Here is a 17,801-nt window from a genome sequence, read left to right as displayed (position 1 = left end):
CAGCCACAGAGCTTTCGGAAATTTTTGCCTGGGAATCTAGAATTTCACTTTATACTGAAGCAGCATTTTATTTTATTTAAACGTAACCAAATGCCTTCAGGTCGATTCGTGGTATCATTTTCTGAACCAATTATAAATCATTGCAAGTCGGGGGATTTAATAAGAAAAGGCAGAACCAGAGTTAAAGCTGCTGACTAACTCTTACTAACTCTCCCAAAATTGTGTCACCTTTAAGACATTTTAAATCATAGACCCAAAAAGAAGTGTTTTCAGTTACTTGCAATGTTAATATTTAAAAACCCTAATTCTGTGCCTGCTTCTCATGATCATTGCCAAATAACACATATTCCAAACGTTAGTTAAAATAAGATTTTCCATGGCCTTCGTTTGAAAACTGGATTTCTCTGGGAAGTTAATGTTGACAAAGTAAGGTTGACAATCGTAAGAGAATTTTTAGATCCACTTTTTCTCTAGAGAGTTTTAGGAACCAAATAAGATTTCTTCTGGGGTTCTTTCTAATCTTCAGAAGTAAGGCCATGAACCCAGTGACCCTGAGAATGTTTTCAGTCTCTGTAATTCTCTTTAGAATTCTTATCCTACATGCTGTAATTTGTGTGTTTAAGTAAAGCATCATGGGATTATAAAGATATATAATTTAGGATGTATAATTTCACATAGAATGACCCCTTATCAAAAGGCTTAAAATTGGATCCTTGGGTCAGGACTCTGCCATAGAGCACAGATGGATGTGGACAGAAAAACCCGTCTCTGTGATCTGAAGACACTTCTGCCCACTTCATACCACCATCAGATTTTCATATCCCGTATTTGCAATAGACAAGGGAAACCATCACAGAGAAAAGTTAAGCCACGTGCTTTAACCCAAATTCTAGTTTCCTGTAAATCAGTGGTTTTGTGCCTCTTTTTTAGATGTCAGTGTATCTGAGGAACATGACACGTTTGCATCATGGAGGGGAAGGTACTCACCATGGCAAAGAGTCTCAGCAATGGGACCCGGGGTCTTTTTCCCTTCCTCCCCATTGTGAATTGCTGCCATGGTGTGTCATGCGATCCAAATGCACATTTCTTGCTCTTGTGCACATCTGGCATAACATCATCCCTGAGAATTTTCTTCAACACATGTTTAGTGAGCACTTTCTATGGGCCTGACATATTGACCACAGACATCTTTAGATTTCCTGCTCTGGTTCTTAAGATAGTAGGAAAGGGCTATCGAAAGAAAGGTAAGAATCTGTAAATGAATATGCTGATGCATGTATACACTAATAAGTGAAGCAGGCCAGGTGGACAGACTGTCCTTGTCCAAAGGAGATAGATGCTCTCAGCTGTAACAGATTGCTGTGTCAGAAGTTAAGCCTGGTTTTACACCACATCTTCCTGTTTTCAGGTAAAATATCCCAAGGTCTGTGTGTTGACAACTTATTAGAAAATTTTTTCAACACTGTCAACCAAACATAATGCATTTCTGCTTGTAACCTTTGGATAGAGTGGGAGCTGTATAAGAAATCAGGGTGGACAAGTCCTTTCCACGTAAGAAACATCCCACTGCCTCTCGTGGCTCCAGTTACGCCAAAGAAATCACTCTGTATTCTTATATGGAGTTGTCGTGATATACTGAGGCCGGTCAAGGAATGTGTCACCAGGTTAAAGACAGTCCTCAAGCATAAGATTCAATTACTTAATTTCATGTAATTGAGACCTCTGATAGACCATTTTTCACCCTCAGTGTAAAAATATTTATTAACTGTCATCATCCCTGTACTTAGTCTGTTTTCCCCTTTCTACAAAAAGCTTCCATCATTGTCAGAAGACACGCTTACTCATGGTTAAGCCCCTCTATTAAGCTTGGTAGTTACGTAATTAAACATCGCCTGGAAAACGATGCTTCTTCGTGTGTAAGCATTCAGAATTCTCTAAATGAATCCCCCTTCTTTATTTTGTATAACATTTTAACATTTCAAAGGCTTTCCCGTCTGTCATACCATTATGTGCCTCTGCTTTAAGATAGTCTATAAATAACTCACACGTCCTATAAAATTTTAAATGGAGCCCATGTGTGCAAGATCAAGGTGTTTTCCCTCAAGTTTTGTATGGGTGCTTTGAAATACTCTGCCCTCACGAAAGGACACAGCATCCCCATGCCCTTGCTCACGCTGTTGATTCCCCCAGAACGGTCCTTTCTCCCAAACCCACGTGTCATTCAAGGTTGGAACCTAACGCGCTCTTTCCCTCTCTGAGCGTTTTATACTTGGCGATGTACCGGCCGTACATCCCACTCTGGCCTGTCCTACTCTGTGTGCCTGCCTCCCCTCCCGTATCACCTTGTCCATCCCTCAGAGGAGGAGCTTTTCCTGAGTGCCTTCACTCGTTAGCTTAGTTGAAGCCCTTGGTTAAGAGTTGTTTAGGGGAGGGTTGTCAGAACAACTAAGGCGTCTCAACGAACAGAGCTCAGTTTTAGATTGACAGTTGGAAGTCAGACACACCTGGTTTTGATTCTCATGTCAATCGAATACCAGCTGTGTGACCTTGGACAAGTTACTCAACCTTTCCGAGTCTGTTTCTTCATCTAAAATTATGGTAATAAAGCATTCTTCAGAAAGAAGAAAGGAGAAAATATCAGTGAGAAGACACTTACAGGAGGCTGGTATAGCTCCTGGTACATAGTGGGTTGAATGTCAGTGACTCCTTTGTTGTTTTAATCATTCTTCACATTCCTGCCCCTTTTCCCTCATCCATCCAACCTTGTAGCTGGGACTTGACTCGCCCTCAGATGGCCTGTGCCAGGAGCTAGGCTTTAGAGTCTAATCCATTTGAAGTCAGAGCCTGTCTCTGTGTCTCAGTAGATCTGGAGCCATCGACAGATGACTTGGGTGATTTGAGACTCAGTTTCCTCAATTCTTAAATGAGGATAATAAAACTTAACGTCACACAGTGTTGTTCAGACCATTAAGTGAGGAAACATATGTAAAGGATCTCGAGCATTTTCAGAACATGGTAAATATTCAAGCGTCGAATGAATCAAAACCACTACAGAGATAACTGTAAACAGTTTTGAGCTGGTTGCAGACAGAGACGAAGCCTGAACTAAAAAGAGTACCAGAAAATCTGTACTTTCTGTAAATATCAACAGTGAATTAGAGAATTTCAGTTAAGCTGGGGATGTGACGTTTTATATCACCAGAATTTAGAGGTTTGAAAACTATCAAGTATTTGCCCAAACCTAAAATGTTGATGCATTTCCACATTATAGTTAGTGTCTTTGGACTTTCCTGTCCAGCTGGCTGATGCTAAAGCTGAAAATAGTTCTGAAGGTCCAACCAATGCCCAGAGCATCCTTCTTCTCAAGTTCTTCTCTGCCCCTCAAAGTGGACAGGCTGTATTTCCAAGACATTCCCACAGGACTGCACCAGAAGAGAATCCACACTCCCTGGCTTCTTACCTCTGGGCCAGAGGTTGGAAAACTTTTTCTTTAAAGGGCTAGATAGCAAGGCTTTGGGGGCCACATATAGTCTCCGTAGAATATTCTTTGTCTTCTTTATTGTTACCATTGTTTTAAATAATCCTTTAAAAATGTAAAAGCTATTCTTCAAGAAAAACAGGCCACAGATCAGACTGGACCCACCAACAATAGTTCGCAGACTCTAGACCAGCGGTCCCCAACCTTTTTGGCACCAGGGACCGGTTTTGTGGAAGACAATTTTTCCACGGACCGGGGTGGGGTGGGGTGATGGTTTGGGGATGAATCAAGTGCATTATATTCATTGTGCACTTTATTTCTATTATTATTACATTGTAATATATAATGAAATGATTATACAACTCACCATAACGCTGACAGGAGGCGGAGCTCAGGTGGTAATGCGAGCGATGGGGAGTGGCTGTAAATACAGATGAAGCTTCACTCTCTCACCCGCCACCCACCTCCTACTGTGCGGCCTGGTCTGTGCCCTGGGGGTTGGGGACCCCTGCTCTAGACCACTGAAGGGAGGGAGGAGTGAAGTGGTTTTGAAACCTTGATGAACTAATACCTTCCTCTAAGTAAAGGAAAATACGCTTGCAACAATTTTTTTTAGTATGAAAGCAATATAACATTGTAGGGGAGGAAAAAGTTTTCTCGACCCTCAGGTCCCTGGCTGGGTCTGAAAATTAAACCAACAAAGACAGATTAACAAGAGAAGAGCACACACATTTGATGGAACTTTTACCTGTACATGGGGGCCTTCACAAGAGAATGAAGACCTGGGCTTCCCTGGTGGCACAGTGGTTGAGAGTCCGCCTGCCGATGCAGGGGACGCGGGTTCATGCCCCGGTCCGGGAAGATCCCACATGCCGCGGAGCAGCTGGGCCCGTGAGCCATGGCCACTGAGCCTGCGCGTCCGGAGCCTGTGCTCCGCAACTGGAGAGGCCACAACAGTGAGAGGCCCGCGTACTGCAAAAAAAAAAAAAAAAAAGAGAGACAGAATGAAGACCTGAAGAAGTGACCAGAGCATGAAGAGTTTATACCCTTTAGACAAAGAAACAGTAAATTTGTAAAGAATTGACAAGACAAAGGGTTTGGGCTAAGAGTAGTAAATGGTGAAGTAACTAGGAAGTTAAGGGTTAGTTTAAGAAGGTTTGCCATAAAAAAAAAAAAAGAAAGAAAAAAAGAAATAATGCCATTTGCAGCAACATGGATGGACCTAGAGATTACCATATTGAGTGAAGTAAGTCAGACAGAGAAAGACAAATATCATATGATATCATTTATATGTGGAATCTAAAAAAAGGGTACAAATGAACTTATCTACAAAACAGAAATAGAGTTACAGATGTAGAAAACAAACTTATGGCTATCAGGGGTAAGGGGGGGAGGGATAAATTGGGAGATTGGGATTGACATATACACACTACTGTATATAATAAAATAGATAGTTAATAAGGACCTACTGTATAGAACAAGGAACTCTACTCAATACTCTGTAATGGCCTATATGGGAAAAGAATCTAAAAAAGAGTGGATATAGGTATATGTATAACTGATTCACTTGGAAACTAACACAACATTATAAATCAACTATACTCCAATAAAAATTTTTTTTAAAAAATAACATTTCATTATAGTAATAAAATACACCCAAATATGACTGCTGCATTGCAGAATTACAGATGAGATTGCTTTCTTTATAATTTTTTTATTTTCTGAGTTTTATATCATAAACATGTAATTCTTTTATCATTAAAGAAGGGTTTGTTTGTGCAGAGTCCTAGGTCCCAAATCCTAGTCTCTGATGATGAAGAGGACTTTCCTCCTCCTGGTTCAGGAGGGGGCTTTTCACATGGGAACGTTATGACCTGTTTCAGGGAAGAAGGGTGAGGTGGGAAGAGTCAGTGATGTTCCTGTTTCTGCCATTTTTAAAAAGAGTGCTTGAGCTTCAGATATTTAATATGCCACGATGCCATAGTTTGGGGTAGCCTGTCCTGAACCCCATCAACATTAAGCTAGTACTTTTACTTCTATGGTACGACTATATTTTCTAGTCGGTTTTTTAGTCACTTTGTAGTGGGACCTCATCTCACTGCTGTTTCCCATTGGAAACTGATGAGGAACATAGGAAAGCAGATGGCGCACAGACTGTCAAAATGAAAAACACAGAAGAAAGAGCTGCGTGAAAGAAATATTTAATCATAACATGAAAAGCTCCTAGTGGCAACTTTTCCATTATGTTAAATTTCATTCATTTCTATGCATTCTGGGTATGAGTTTAAAAACAGAGGTTGTAACTTTCCATCTTAATGCCCATCTCCCATGGGGTGTTGGTTTTGTCTCTTGCAGGACTATGATTTGAGCCAGCTCCAGCAGCCTGATACCGTGGAGCCGGATGCCATCAAGCCGGTCGGAATCCGACGGTTGGATGAGAGACCCATCCACGCTGAGCCCCAGTACCCAGTTCGATCTGCAGCCCCACACCCTGGGGACATCGGTGACTTTATTAATGAGGTGCAAAGAGAGACTCACTTTTTTTATAAGGGTGTTTATTTTATGCTAACAGTTAGTACTGTGGAGACCACAGCTTGCTGGGAATACAGCTATGTAGTTCATTAAAACACAATTCTTTTTCCTAACTTTATCTTTATGCAAAAGGAAATGTGGCTTCAGTAACAGAACAGATGAGATGGCTTTGGTCAGCCCAAAAGAGACGGATCAACTAATATTCTGCATTTGTAAATGACATCCGTATATATTATCAGTATTAGTCACACTCTTTCCAAAGGATTTTTCCCTAGATTACAAGTAATAAATAGGCTAACGAATTATAGTGAATTCTAATTTCACTTATTAGCACTGATACATGTAATAAGAGTTCACTTTTATTTTCCTCACACTGTACCCTTTGAATGCCACAAATGGTGAGAATTCAGTGCCTACCCAACAACGAGAGATCCATCAAATGAGATTAGCAGGAAGAGCAGCTAAATTAAATATTATGTAAGTGATTTAAATACTTGTCTAGTTGAGGAGTTTTAAGAGCTTCTGCAAGAGGCAGCTAATTCTCTGTTGAATATAACAGATATGATTTCCACTGTCAAAATTATTACAGCATTCTCTTATTTCATTACTGACCAAGAGTTCTGCTACACTTAATCCTTAAGTTTTGAAGTCAGATGATTTATATAGCTTCTTTTGATCATGTCTACAGTTTTACTGCAATTCTTCTTTTGAATTTTTATTGTTAGTATAAGAGAATGATACATATTGATATTGATCGCAAATATATGTCAGGGCCCGTGTTCTCTGGCCAGATCCTCCCACTCAGAATCTCCAAGATTAGAATTGGTCTCAGTGCCTTACAAAGTGGAAAGCATCTGTTGTATATATTGCCTTCAGTCCCGTGCAGATAAGACTCATTTCCTGGGCTTCCTTGAAATAGTTGTATATTACATCTACATAATCAATCTACCTTAGATTTTTAGATGCTCTTCTAGTTTGTAGGAAAAGTTTTGAAACAAAATTAGCTTATCTGTCTTTACAATATTCATTACTATCTATTCCTAAAATACATGCTACTTTTTGAACTTATCTGTTCACTTCTGTTAAATTGGTAATAGGTTAATTTGTAGTAGACACGATTTAAAAGCTGATAGAAGGCAAAAACAGGATGCTGGTAACTCCTTTATGTACAAAAATATGCCCCGACTTTTCCAGATTACTTATATACATATAGGCCTGGTTAGGGGAATTAGCAGGAATATATATGATATAAATATATATATTATATAAAATAAATATATATATATTATATAAAATAAATATATATATATTATATAAAATATATTTTTATATATATAAAACTAGATAATTTTGAATATGTAAGAGTGCCTGATGATTTTACTTCTAATTTAGCTTTCATCATTACAAGAAATTGTTTATTTTATTCCTGTGGTTGTCAGGTTTCAAGATATAGTGAATCTTTGACTGTAGGTGTAGGCACTGGACTTTTTTCAAGCAAGAATTCTGGCTTTGGTGTAATTCAGCAAATACTTACCTGAATGTTTCTGCCAGTCCCTGAAGTGTCACTGTTCTGTGGGCTTCCATCCCATCCAGGACACTCTGCTTTTCTCGTGATAAAATTCGAGCACTAAGGGTCATTTCTAAGGCTGTTTGTAATCTGATTCCTGCCCTCTCTTCCCTCCACATTCCCTTTCTGTGCTGCAGCCCCCTGAACTATTTGTAGTTCCTCAAAAGCATCACAGATTTAACTATAACTTTTGCAAAGCCCTTCCTTCTTGACCTTCAGTGAGACACTCATTTAGCCTTCAGATTCAACTCAAGCACCCCTTCTCTGTGAAGCCCCTTTGATACCTCTGGGAAGGTTACAAGACTCTCCCTGGGTAGTAGCCCTCACCATGGGGTGTCACTGTTAGTATTTATTTCTTCCTTATGAGTGCGTCCATTCTCTCTGAAATGGGGGCTATTTCCCGTTCTTCTTTGTGTAACCTAAGCATCTACTATGTTGTGTAACTCTTAGATTCTGTTGTTTCAAGGAATTCAAGGACTGTGGCAGGTGTGTAGGGCATGCAGCCATGAGCACCACCCATCTGCATTTGGCTGGGATTCACTGGGACCCATGTCTGGAGGCTTTCACTCTCACTGGTGCTGATTACATTCAGGAAATGAGGATATTGGCTGTTCCAAGTTGTGTGTTTTGTGTGTACCTTGTGTTTGTGTCTGGTGTGTTCACTCATTTTTTTTTAACATGACTGGATTTTCTTCAGTAGAGAGAGGAGAGTATCTAGTTAGTATGGTTCAGTTACCCAACCCTTCTAATGCCACAGTAGGAAAAGGTACACAGTAGGAATTTCCATTTGGAATCGCCTTTTCCTAAAACAGCGCCCAGGTACACAGTCTATAAAGTGGCTGGAGGTCGTAGCAAGCATGCGTGAATACATATATGAAGTTTGTTCTGAACAACTGACTTGCAGATTAACTTCCAGAATACAACCCATGCATAATTTGAAAATTGTCTGCATTTGTTAGAAATGGCTCATTTGGAAATCATCTTGAGCTTGGTTAAGGATTATTCATTTACCAGATAACTACCGAATATCTATGGTGTGTACATCCTGTGCCAGTGATACGTAGATAAGACATTAGACATAGATTCTCTGTGTGAGTTCCCTGCGCTGCTGCTAGCATGATCGCTGTACCAGGCAAACATTCCAGTATCTGAACTCTTACTTTGCCAGGCACAGGACACCCATTAGATCTGGTTCTTATTAGGTGGTCCGGCTTCATCTCAGGCCCCTCCCCTACCTGCATCCTACAGGCCAGCAACAGAGATCTCTACTTGTAATTTCTTCTCGGCTTGTGATTCCATGCCAGCACCAGTTCCCACAGTGTTTTTCCTGCCTGGAGTGTCCTTTGCCCTTTTTCTAGATATTAGTTAAGTCTTTACCAGACCAAGAAGGGTCAGGGACACAGAGTATGGGTGGGCGCCATCCTGCGACATCCCAATGTACCTAGAACTCGCATCCCTCCATGACTCCTATCCCAAGCATCCCTTCTACCTCCCCTCAGGGCCCTCCTGTGGTCCAGGGGAAGAGGTGTATCCCTGGGGAATCATTGTGGGGCACACTGGTTTGGTGAGTACACGAATGGACAAAAGGATCACATTTGGAAATGATTCCCCAAATGGCTACTGAATCCTTGAAATTGAATGTGATTGTAAGGCAGAGGAATACGGAGTAGAAAGGGGAACCCAAAATCTATACCTAGAAATGCCCTACTTTTGGACACAGGAAAAAGAAAGTCTAAGGTGTTTAAGGTGTCAGAAAACAACTGAAAAGAGGGTCGAGGGATGTGATGGTCAGGTCTGTGGAAAAGTCCAAAGAGATCAAACTGTTCAAAGGCCTAAATCAGAGATTACATTCAGACTCACTGTGTAGATCCTTCCACCTAAGACACGCATTAAGACTTGTACAGGGCTTCCCTGGTGGCGCAGTGGTTGAGAGTCCGCCTGCTGATGCAGGGGACACGGGTTCGTGCCCTGGTCTGGGAAGATCCCACATGCCACGGAGCGGCTAGGCCCGTGAGCCATGGCCACTGAGCCTGCGCGTCCGGAGCCTGTGCTCCACAATGGGAGAGGCCACAACAGTGAGAGGCCCACATACCACAAAAAAAAAAAAAAAAAAAAAAAAAAAAAAGACTTGTACAGTATCTTTCTATACTTGGACAGATAAAAATAAATACAGGTAAAGTTTTAAAAGTGGTTGAAGTCACCTAGAAAGACCTCAAGCACATGTTATAAATACATTTAAAATACAAACAGATTTCTTTATCTCCAGGTTTTATTTGGTTTAGCATAGTACCGAATGTTCCAAAGGAAGAAGAATATATGGTGATTATAAGTGGAGTGTGTTTATAGGTGTAAGGAATAGGTAAACGCATGAGAAATTTTTCTAGTTTGTTTATTTAAATAATAAATCTCAAAAATGATAACATTTCCAGATGGTAGGTAGGGTAAAACAAATCACACATTTTTGAATTTTAAACACAGAATTTCATTCTATTTTGAGGTTTTTAAACAAGACCTTCAGATGGCGAAAAGTTGAAACAATGTCATTTAATCTCAGCCTGACAGTAGATATTAGCATACCTCCGATAATGATACTAATTCTGTATATGTCTTTATCTCAGGAATCTAAAAACCAAGGACATATTTCTATTAAAGGACCGACTTTTGATTAATATTATTAAAAAACGTATGGAAGGTGCTCCTGGAATACTTTGTTTAAAACTCCTGAAGTTTAAAATTTTGCCTTTTTTCTCCTATTAATTAAATTTAACATATTCTTTTAAAAATATCTTTGTCCCCTCCTACAAGAGTTAGGTGTTTTAGTTCAAATCCAAGTGCCTCATTTAACAGCTCTGTTACCTTGTACAAGGTCAAGGTCCTTGGATGTAACCACATGGATTTCTAGTTTTCTTATTCATAAAATGGGGATGATAATAGACCCTTCTATTAAGATTGCAGTGAGAAATGAATAATAAAATCGACGTAAAGTGCTTGGTATAGTGACTGTTGCATAATGAAATCTCTTAATTATTATTAGTATTATATTATCATTACAAGTTACTATTCAGGAGTAAAAACTTTCTACTGCCCTATAACTGTAAATAAAACAGAAACCTCTCCTTTCCAAAAAAAAAAGAATGCTTTCAGTAAAATGAATTTCCCAGAAGGAGACATAGTAATGTTGGCGTTGATAAGTCACAGAATTCCACTGTCATGTGATCATGGTATACTTTTATGTCCGCAGATATTTTAAACCTAAATCCTAGCTGCTTCTGAAAGGTATAGATATAAACATGAACGAGGTGCTGAGGAGAAAAAATTAAGCCCAGGACAACAGTACAAAGCTACCATCTAGAATACTTACTGGATGTCAAGCAGTGTTTTGGACAGCAGATATGAAATGAATACAACACCACCTCAGCAGAAAGGGATGTCACAATCTAGTGTAACCAAAACATGGCAATAAAAGTAAAGAGGACCAGAGAGACCACAGGAATTACTCTCGGTCATGGTTAGGGGAAAAATTCCAGGCAGCAGAAGTGATTTTTTTTTTTGCGGTACGCGGGCCTCTCACTGTTGTGGCCTCTCCCGTTGCGGAGCACAGGCTCCGGATGCGCAGGCTCAGCGGCCATGGCTCACGGGCCCAGCCGCTCCGCGGCACGTGGGTTCTTCCCAGACCGGGGCACGAACCCGTGTCCCCTGCATCGGCAGGTGGACTCTCAACCACTGCGCCACCAGGGAAGCCCAGAAGTGACCTTTTTAATGGGCTTTAAACAGTGGATGGATGGATGGATGGATGGAAATTAAATGAAAAAATGAGATGAGACATTTTAAACAAAAGGAATCCCATTTCAGCTAGCAGGAAATGAATGCATAAATAACATGGAGGTACACTAAGAACATGACTTTTTTAGGTTTTTGGAGATTTGGGTGAATAATTTATTGAATAATTCAGTTATGGTTGCTGGAATTGAGAAGAGTTGCAACAGAAAAGGTGGGTGAACAGATTAGGTTCACTGAATGCTCCTCAGAGGGTTTTGACTTCATCCTATAGCTTACCCTAACATCAGGCATCAGGCATTTGAGTAACACCTAGTTTTTTCCATGTCTGCAAACTTCATCTATGATGTACTTATTAAACTTTTAATCAATTGTAACTTCTTTTTTAATAAAAATAATTGTTTTAAAGTACCTGTGCACCAATTAAAAATCACCTTGCATACACCTAGGGGGACTCCTCCCTTATTTTGGAAACACTGCTGTAGGGAGTAGCAATCAGAAAGTTTTACTTGGGGTGGGGAGGATGTGACATCAAATAATCAAATAACTTCTGAGAAAGGAACCAATAGTAGTTTGTAGGTAAGAAGCAGGAATAGGGAATTCCCTGGCAGTCCAGTGATTAAGGCTCTGCGCTTTCACTACCAAGGGCCTGGGTTCTATCCCTAGTCTGGGAACTAAGATCCCACAAGCTGCACACTGCCTCCCCAAAAAAAGCAGGAATAGTCCTGGGGACAGAGAGACCAGTCAGGCCTTTGCTGTGGTCCAGGCAGTATATAATGATGGCCTGAACTAAGGCAGTGGATTTGAGACAATAGAGGACTGAATGTAAGGGATCGATAGGACCTCTTTCCTCTTACATCCTTCATGTGTTTCTCACCCAAGAATGTGGGTTTTTTATAGTCCCTATAAAAGCATGTCTCCATCCCTAAAGCATGGGATCAGAAGTCTATAAATATAAGCTCAGCAAGAATTCAGCCAGAGCCACAGCTCTTTGAGTTGACAGAGGCAGTTCACTATGGAAACTAGTTCAGATTTATCCAGAGTTCAAGCTCTGCCTCTCCAGGAAAGGTGAAACAAGCACATCCTCTTCTAGATTTAGTCAAACCCAGGTAGGGAGAGAGAAACACATGCAGTTAGTCTGTAAATTTGGCAACAGTGTGTCACACATCATGTGAAGTGGTGTCCACACGTGCAAATAAAGGAATCCCATAAGGGAGGACCAGAGCTCCTGTGCCCCGCCTCCCACTCCCAAATTTATCGGTACGTTCACCCTGGTTGCCAGCCTGTCACCATCAGTTTCTCAGGACTTGACTATGATCTTTTTAGAATTACCAAAATAGTACCCGGAATTTATATAATGCCTCAGCTGGAACAGTCATATTTTATTCTCGGATAAAAATCAGTGCTCTCCAAGTGGAGGGGACTTAAAGTTCTTAACCTTCAGCCTAGAATGATGTCTCTTGCCTAAGAATTCTTGAAAAATTCACTGGGTTTTTGCTCTTTTGTAATCATGAAAACCTGAGGCAGTGTTTGATGTTCTGGCTAGCACAGTGACCTCTCAGGGGTTTTATAGCCTTAACCCTTTTTTAAAAAAGAAGTAAAACATAGATTCAACAACTATCAGAATGACCAGAAAGTCAGGGCAGGAGATAAAAAAATTTTTTAAGAAATATTTTTGAGAACCTCAGTGGTGAGTATGGAACTGGATTATCACCAGTGTTATAATTGTTTTAAGGAAATTAATTAGGTGGCGTAGACATTTGATGAAGAGTCTTGGGCCCTTTAACACACCAGTGAAGACCAGGGAGCTTCTAGCATTTATTTTAAGTCACAGGAAACACAGGCCATGGCTTTCATCTCCAGGGAGTCCAGGCACACATGATGCCCTGCCATTGACCCTTTCAAGTTCATCTTAGTCTTCAGCTTTCCGTACTTCCAGTTTGGTGCTGATGCCATGATTCACGCATCTTCTGTATTTCAGGATCCAAGCAGAAGGAAAACCTTCCTCTGGGGCAGGCTCTTCTCCTGGCAGGGGGGGACAGGCGAGGGGACTGGTGGAAGCACGTTAGACGCTTTGAGTCTCCCCCACGCAGCTGCTTCCATTCAGTGGCCAACACCAGTCGCGTAGCCAAGCCTGGCAGTGGGTTAGGGAACAGCCGGCTCCGGAGTGGCACTGTGGTGCTGCGGGCGTGTGATCCACCCACAGGGCGAGGGTGGTGAATCACCGAGGACAGCAACACAATCCACCCCAGAAAGGAATCAGGAATTTTGAGAAATTGGGAGTTTGCAGTTCTCCATCTGAACAGAATTGCCCGGTAGCTTATTCTGTAAATATGATCAAGAAACTCCTATCTAAAATTATTTGTGTTTTATACACTGAAGTAGTTCAAGGAAAACTTGTTTTATTTTACTTTACACAGGCATGTCTGGGTTGTAAATAGTCTACCTGAGAAGAGGAACAATGGTGTTTAATTAAAGGTTAGGACTGCTGGTGAGACAGACTTTGGGATGGGGAAGCAGTAGGGTGTCCTTTTCTTTCTGGTTTTTGATTGAAGTCAAGCAGCTGCCATTTTGTTTGTAAAATGCTATGTCTTCACATCTATTTTTCTTTTTTTTCAAATTCCAAAGCAAGAATTTTTTTCTCTAACCTTAAAAGTTAAAAAAAAAAATTCACCAATATTCCTTGAGCTCTAACAAGTGCCAGACACTGTGGCGAGCCCTTGGGTCCCTTTATTTTATTTGGTCTCCGTAATGATCGTATTACTGTGATTACAGTTGCAGACGAGGAAATGAAGCTGGGAGAACTTAGCCCAGGTCCCACAGCTAGTGCTGTGCGGAGCCGAAGCGTCGCCCCAGAGTCTGAGCTCTTAACCACTACGTGTGCTGACTCCGACCTTAATTTTCATGCTCTTTTCCCTCTTCCTCCTCCTTTCTACTGATAAAAAAACATATATGTGCTCATAAAACACATGTGGATTGGAAGGACTGATCTAAAGAAGGACAGTTCATCACGTGTTGGTTGAGTGAAGCCACCATAAGCCCACCGGCATTTTTTTTTTAATAGATCTTTACTGGAGTATAATTGCTTCACAATACTGTGTTAGTTTCTGTTGTACACCAAAGTGAATCAGCCATATGCATACATATGCCCCTATATTCCCTCCCTCATGAGCCTCCCTCCCACCCTCCCTATCCCACCCCTCTCGGTCATCGCAAAGCACCGAGCTGATCTCCCTGTGCTATGCAGCTGCTTCCCACTAGCTATCTATTTTACATTCGGTAGTGTATATATGTCGACGCTACTCTCACTTCGTCCCAGCTTCCCCCTCCCACCCTGTGTCCTCAAGTCCATTTTCTATGTCTACATCTAAGAGTTGTGGGAAAAGAGAATGATTGTTTGGAGACTAACATTGGTATATCTTGGACTTACTAGAATGGAAGTGGGAAAAAATTAGAGAAAAAAATACTTAGTATTTTTAGTATAAAAAAATAGTATGTGGCAAAAAGACATAGCATTAAATCTTTAAAGTTTTGTAGAGCATAATTATGAATTACAATAGCTTCAGATACATGAGTTATGTATAAAGAAAGCATCTTTTTGCAGGAGTTAAGTGTATTGATAAGCATTTCATTGATTCTTATTTTTCCAGTTCTTTTTAAGAGCCATGTATATACTATTATTTTACATTGGCAGGATCCTCTTCCCCAATGTTTATACTATGTATTGATATTGGATCATGACGTTTCTAAAGCCTGTGGGAGCTAGAAGTCACTCCGTTCTTAAAAAATAATACCTGATCACAATTTATCAATTAAGTTCACATTTTATGTTCTGTTGAGAACATAAATGATTTAGTGAATAACTTTCCTTGTATTGTAATCACATCCGGCCCGTCTTCTTCTTCCTTTGACATCCTTCCAAATTTATGTCAGATAGAATGCCACTTCCTCCTTGGACGCGTAGCTCTCATTGCTGGCCGAAGTTTGTTTTCAGCATTCTGATGATTTTTGTCTAGACTTCATAGTTTTGGTACTTATTTATCATTTATTTCACCCTACAATAATGTCTGTTACGCTAGACTGTAAGCTTACAGAGGGCAAGGATCATATGGCACTCATTTCTATGTCCCTCTCTTTTTGCCTTGCCTATAATTCCTTTTAAGCCAGTTTGTTGTCAGAATCCTCTGACTGACCCTACATAGATTAGGGTCCACATACCACATGATTTCATAGCCTTCTGTATTATTTCATGTAACTTACTCTTCCAGTAATTATTCAAAACTGGTCTTGACCGATGGACTGTTACAGGAATGCATTACCAGACTTCATTTAAGATCTTCCCCTCACAGCTTCAGGCAGTTGGCCATTCATTTCTGTCACCTGTCAAACGCATTCTCCAGTGAACCCTGTCCCATGGTATGTTTCAGCCTCACTGAGCTAGACTCCTTAGGGTTCTTTCTTTGCAGAGGAAAGACAACAGTTAGTTTTTGTCTAACTTTCGAACATGGTGATAACCCCAGTCTCTCTGGGTTGCACATGCGGTGGTCTGCAGGTGGAAACTTAAAAACAAGTGTTTGATGCCACGGGACCACTAGCGTCTGCTTGTGGATTTGCTAATTGTAACCCTCTCTTCATCCTTTTCTTGTCTTCCAAACTGCAGGGCCTTAAAGCTGCTGACAACGATCCCACAGCTCCGCCATATGACTCCCTCTTAGTGTTTGACTATGAAGGCAGTGGTTCCACAGCCGGGTCCTTGAGCTCCCTTAACTCCTCCAGTAGTGGAGGCGACCAGGACTATGACTACCTGAACGACTGGGGGCCCCGCTTCAAGAAACTCGCCGACATGTACGGTGGAGGTGATGACTGAACTTCAGGGTGAACTTCGCTTTTGGACAAGTACAAACAATTTCAACTGATATTCCCAAAAAGCATTCAGAAGCTAGGCTTGAACTTTGTAGTCTACTAGCACAGTGCTTGCTGGAGGCTTTGGCAGAGGCTGTAAACCAGTTTGGGCTCAGAGGGAATATCAGTGATCCAATACTGTTTGGAAAGACACTGAGCTCAGTTACACTTGAATTTTACAGTACAGAAGCACTGGGATTTTATGTGCCTTTTTGTACCTTTTTCAGATTGGAATTAGTTTTATGTTTAAGGCTTTAATGGTACTGATTTCTGAAACGATAAGTAAAAGACAAAATATTTTGTGGTGGGAGCAGTAAGTTAAACCATGATACGCTTCGACACGCTTTTGTTACAATGCATTTGCTTTTATTAAAAATACGGAATTAAAGAGACAAAACCACTCATGGAGCAATTTTATTATCTTGGGGGATGAGACCATGAGATTGGAAAATGTACATTACTTCTAGATTTAGACTTTAGTTTGTTTTTTTTTTTCCACTAAAATCTTAAAACTTATGCAGCTGGTTGCAAATAAAGGGAGTTTTCATATCACCAATTTGTAGCAAAATTGAATTTTTTCATAAACTAGAACGTTAGACACATTTTGGTCTTAATCCATGTACACTTTTTTATTTACTGTATTTTTTCCACTTCACTGTAAAAATGGTATGTGTACATAATGTTTTATTGGCATAGTCTATGGAGAAGTGCAGAAACTTCAGAACACGTGTATGTATTATTTGGACTGGATTCAGGTTTTTTGCATGTTTATATCTTTCGTTATGGATAAAGTATTTACAAAACAGTGACATTTGATTCAGTTGTTGAGCTGTAGTTAGAATACTCAATTTTTAATTTTTTTATTTTTTTTATTTTTTATTTTCATTTTTGTTTGGGGAGGGAGAAAAGTTCTTAGCACAAATGTTTTACATAATTTGTACCAAAAAAAAAAAAAAAGGAAACATAAGAAATGAAAGGGGTGGCCTGACACTGGTGGCACTACTAAAGTGTGTGTTTTTTTTAAAAAAAAATGAAAAAAAAAGCTTTTAAACTGGAGAGACTTCTGACAACAGCTTTGCCTCTGTATTGTGTACCAGAATATAAATGATACACCTCTGACCCCAGCGTTCTGAATAAAATGCTAATTTTGGATCTGGTGACTGGTTTGAACTTTTTCTTTTCTACTTGAGCTGCTTTGAATGTTGCAAAGATCCAGGTCCTGGAGTTGCGTTGAGAACCGTAGTACAAAAGCATGTATTAGTTCTTGCACTGTTCACCACTGAAACCCTTATTAGCGTGGCAGCCGTGTCCAGTGGGCAGCAGAGAGAACCACTGTGGATCTTCTCATCGTAGAAGAAAAACATCGAGTGACACAAGAATAGACCACACTGAAGGTGGTATACAAATCGCATCCTTAAGTTCAGTGAACGTTGTGTCATTCTTAACATCCTTCATGCCCTTCTGCTCGTGCTTGCGGTTACAACTGACTCCAACGGGCCTTTCCCACTAGAGCACCGATTTAAAGAAAAGCTCACTAAAAAGGGA

General features: G+C 40.4%; 1 protein-coding gene across 1 annotated transcript in view; it reads left to right on the top strand.

Moving 5' to 3' along the window:
* Positions 1-17,408, top strand: part of CDH2 (cadherin 2) — a 224,688-nt gene extending 207,280 nt beyond the window's left edge. The window contains exons 15-16 of the mRNA XM_082641129.1: positions 5,834-5,998; positions 16,015-17,408. Coding sequence (XP_082497255.1) covers positions 5,834-5,998; positions 16,015-16,221 — 372 coding nt within the window. The 3' untranslated portion in view covers positions 16,222-17,408. The remainder of the gene's footprint in view (positions 1-5,833; positions 5,999-16,014) is intronic.
* The last annotated feature ends 393 nt before the right edge of the window (positions 17,409-17,801 follow it).

Source organism: Mesoplodon mirus (assembly GCF_964341445.2).
Source record: "Mesoplodon mirus genome assembly, chromosome: 13".
Taxonomy (NCBI): domain Eukaryota; kingdom Metazoa; phylum Chordata; class Mammalia; order Artiodactyla; family Ziphiidae; genus Mesoplodon; species Mesoplodon mirus.
This window is presented reverse-complemented; position numbering and strand designations above follow the sequence as displayed.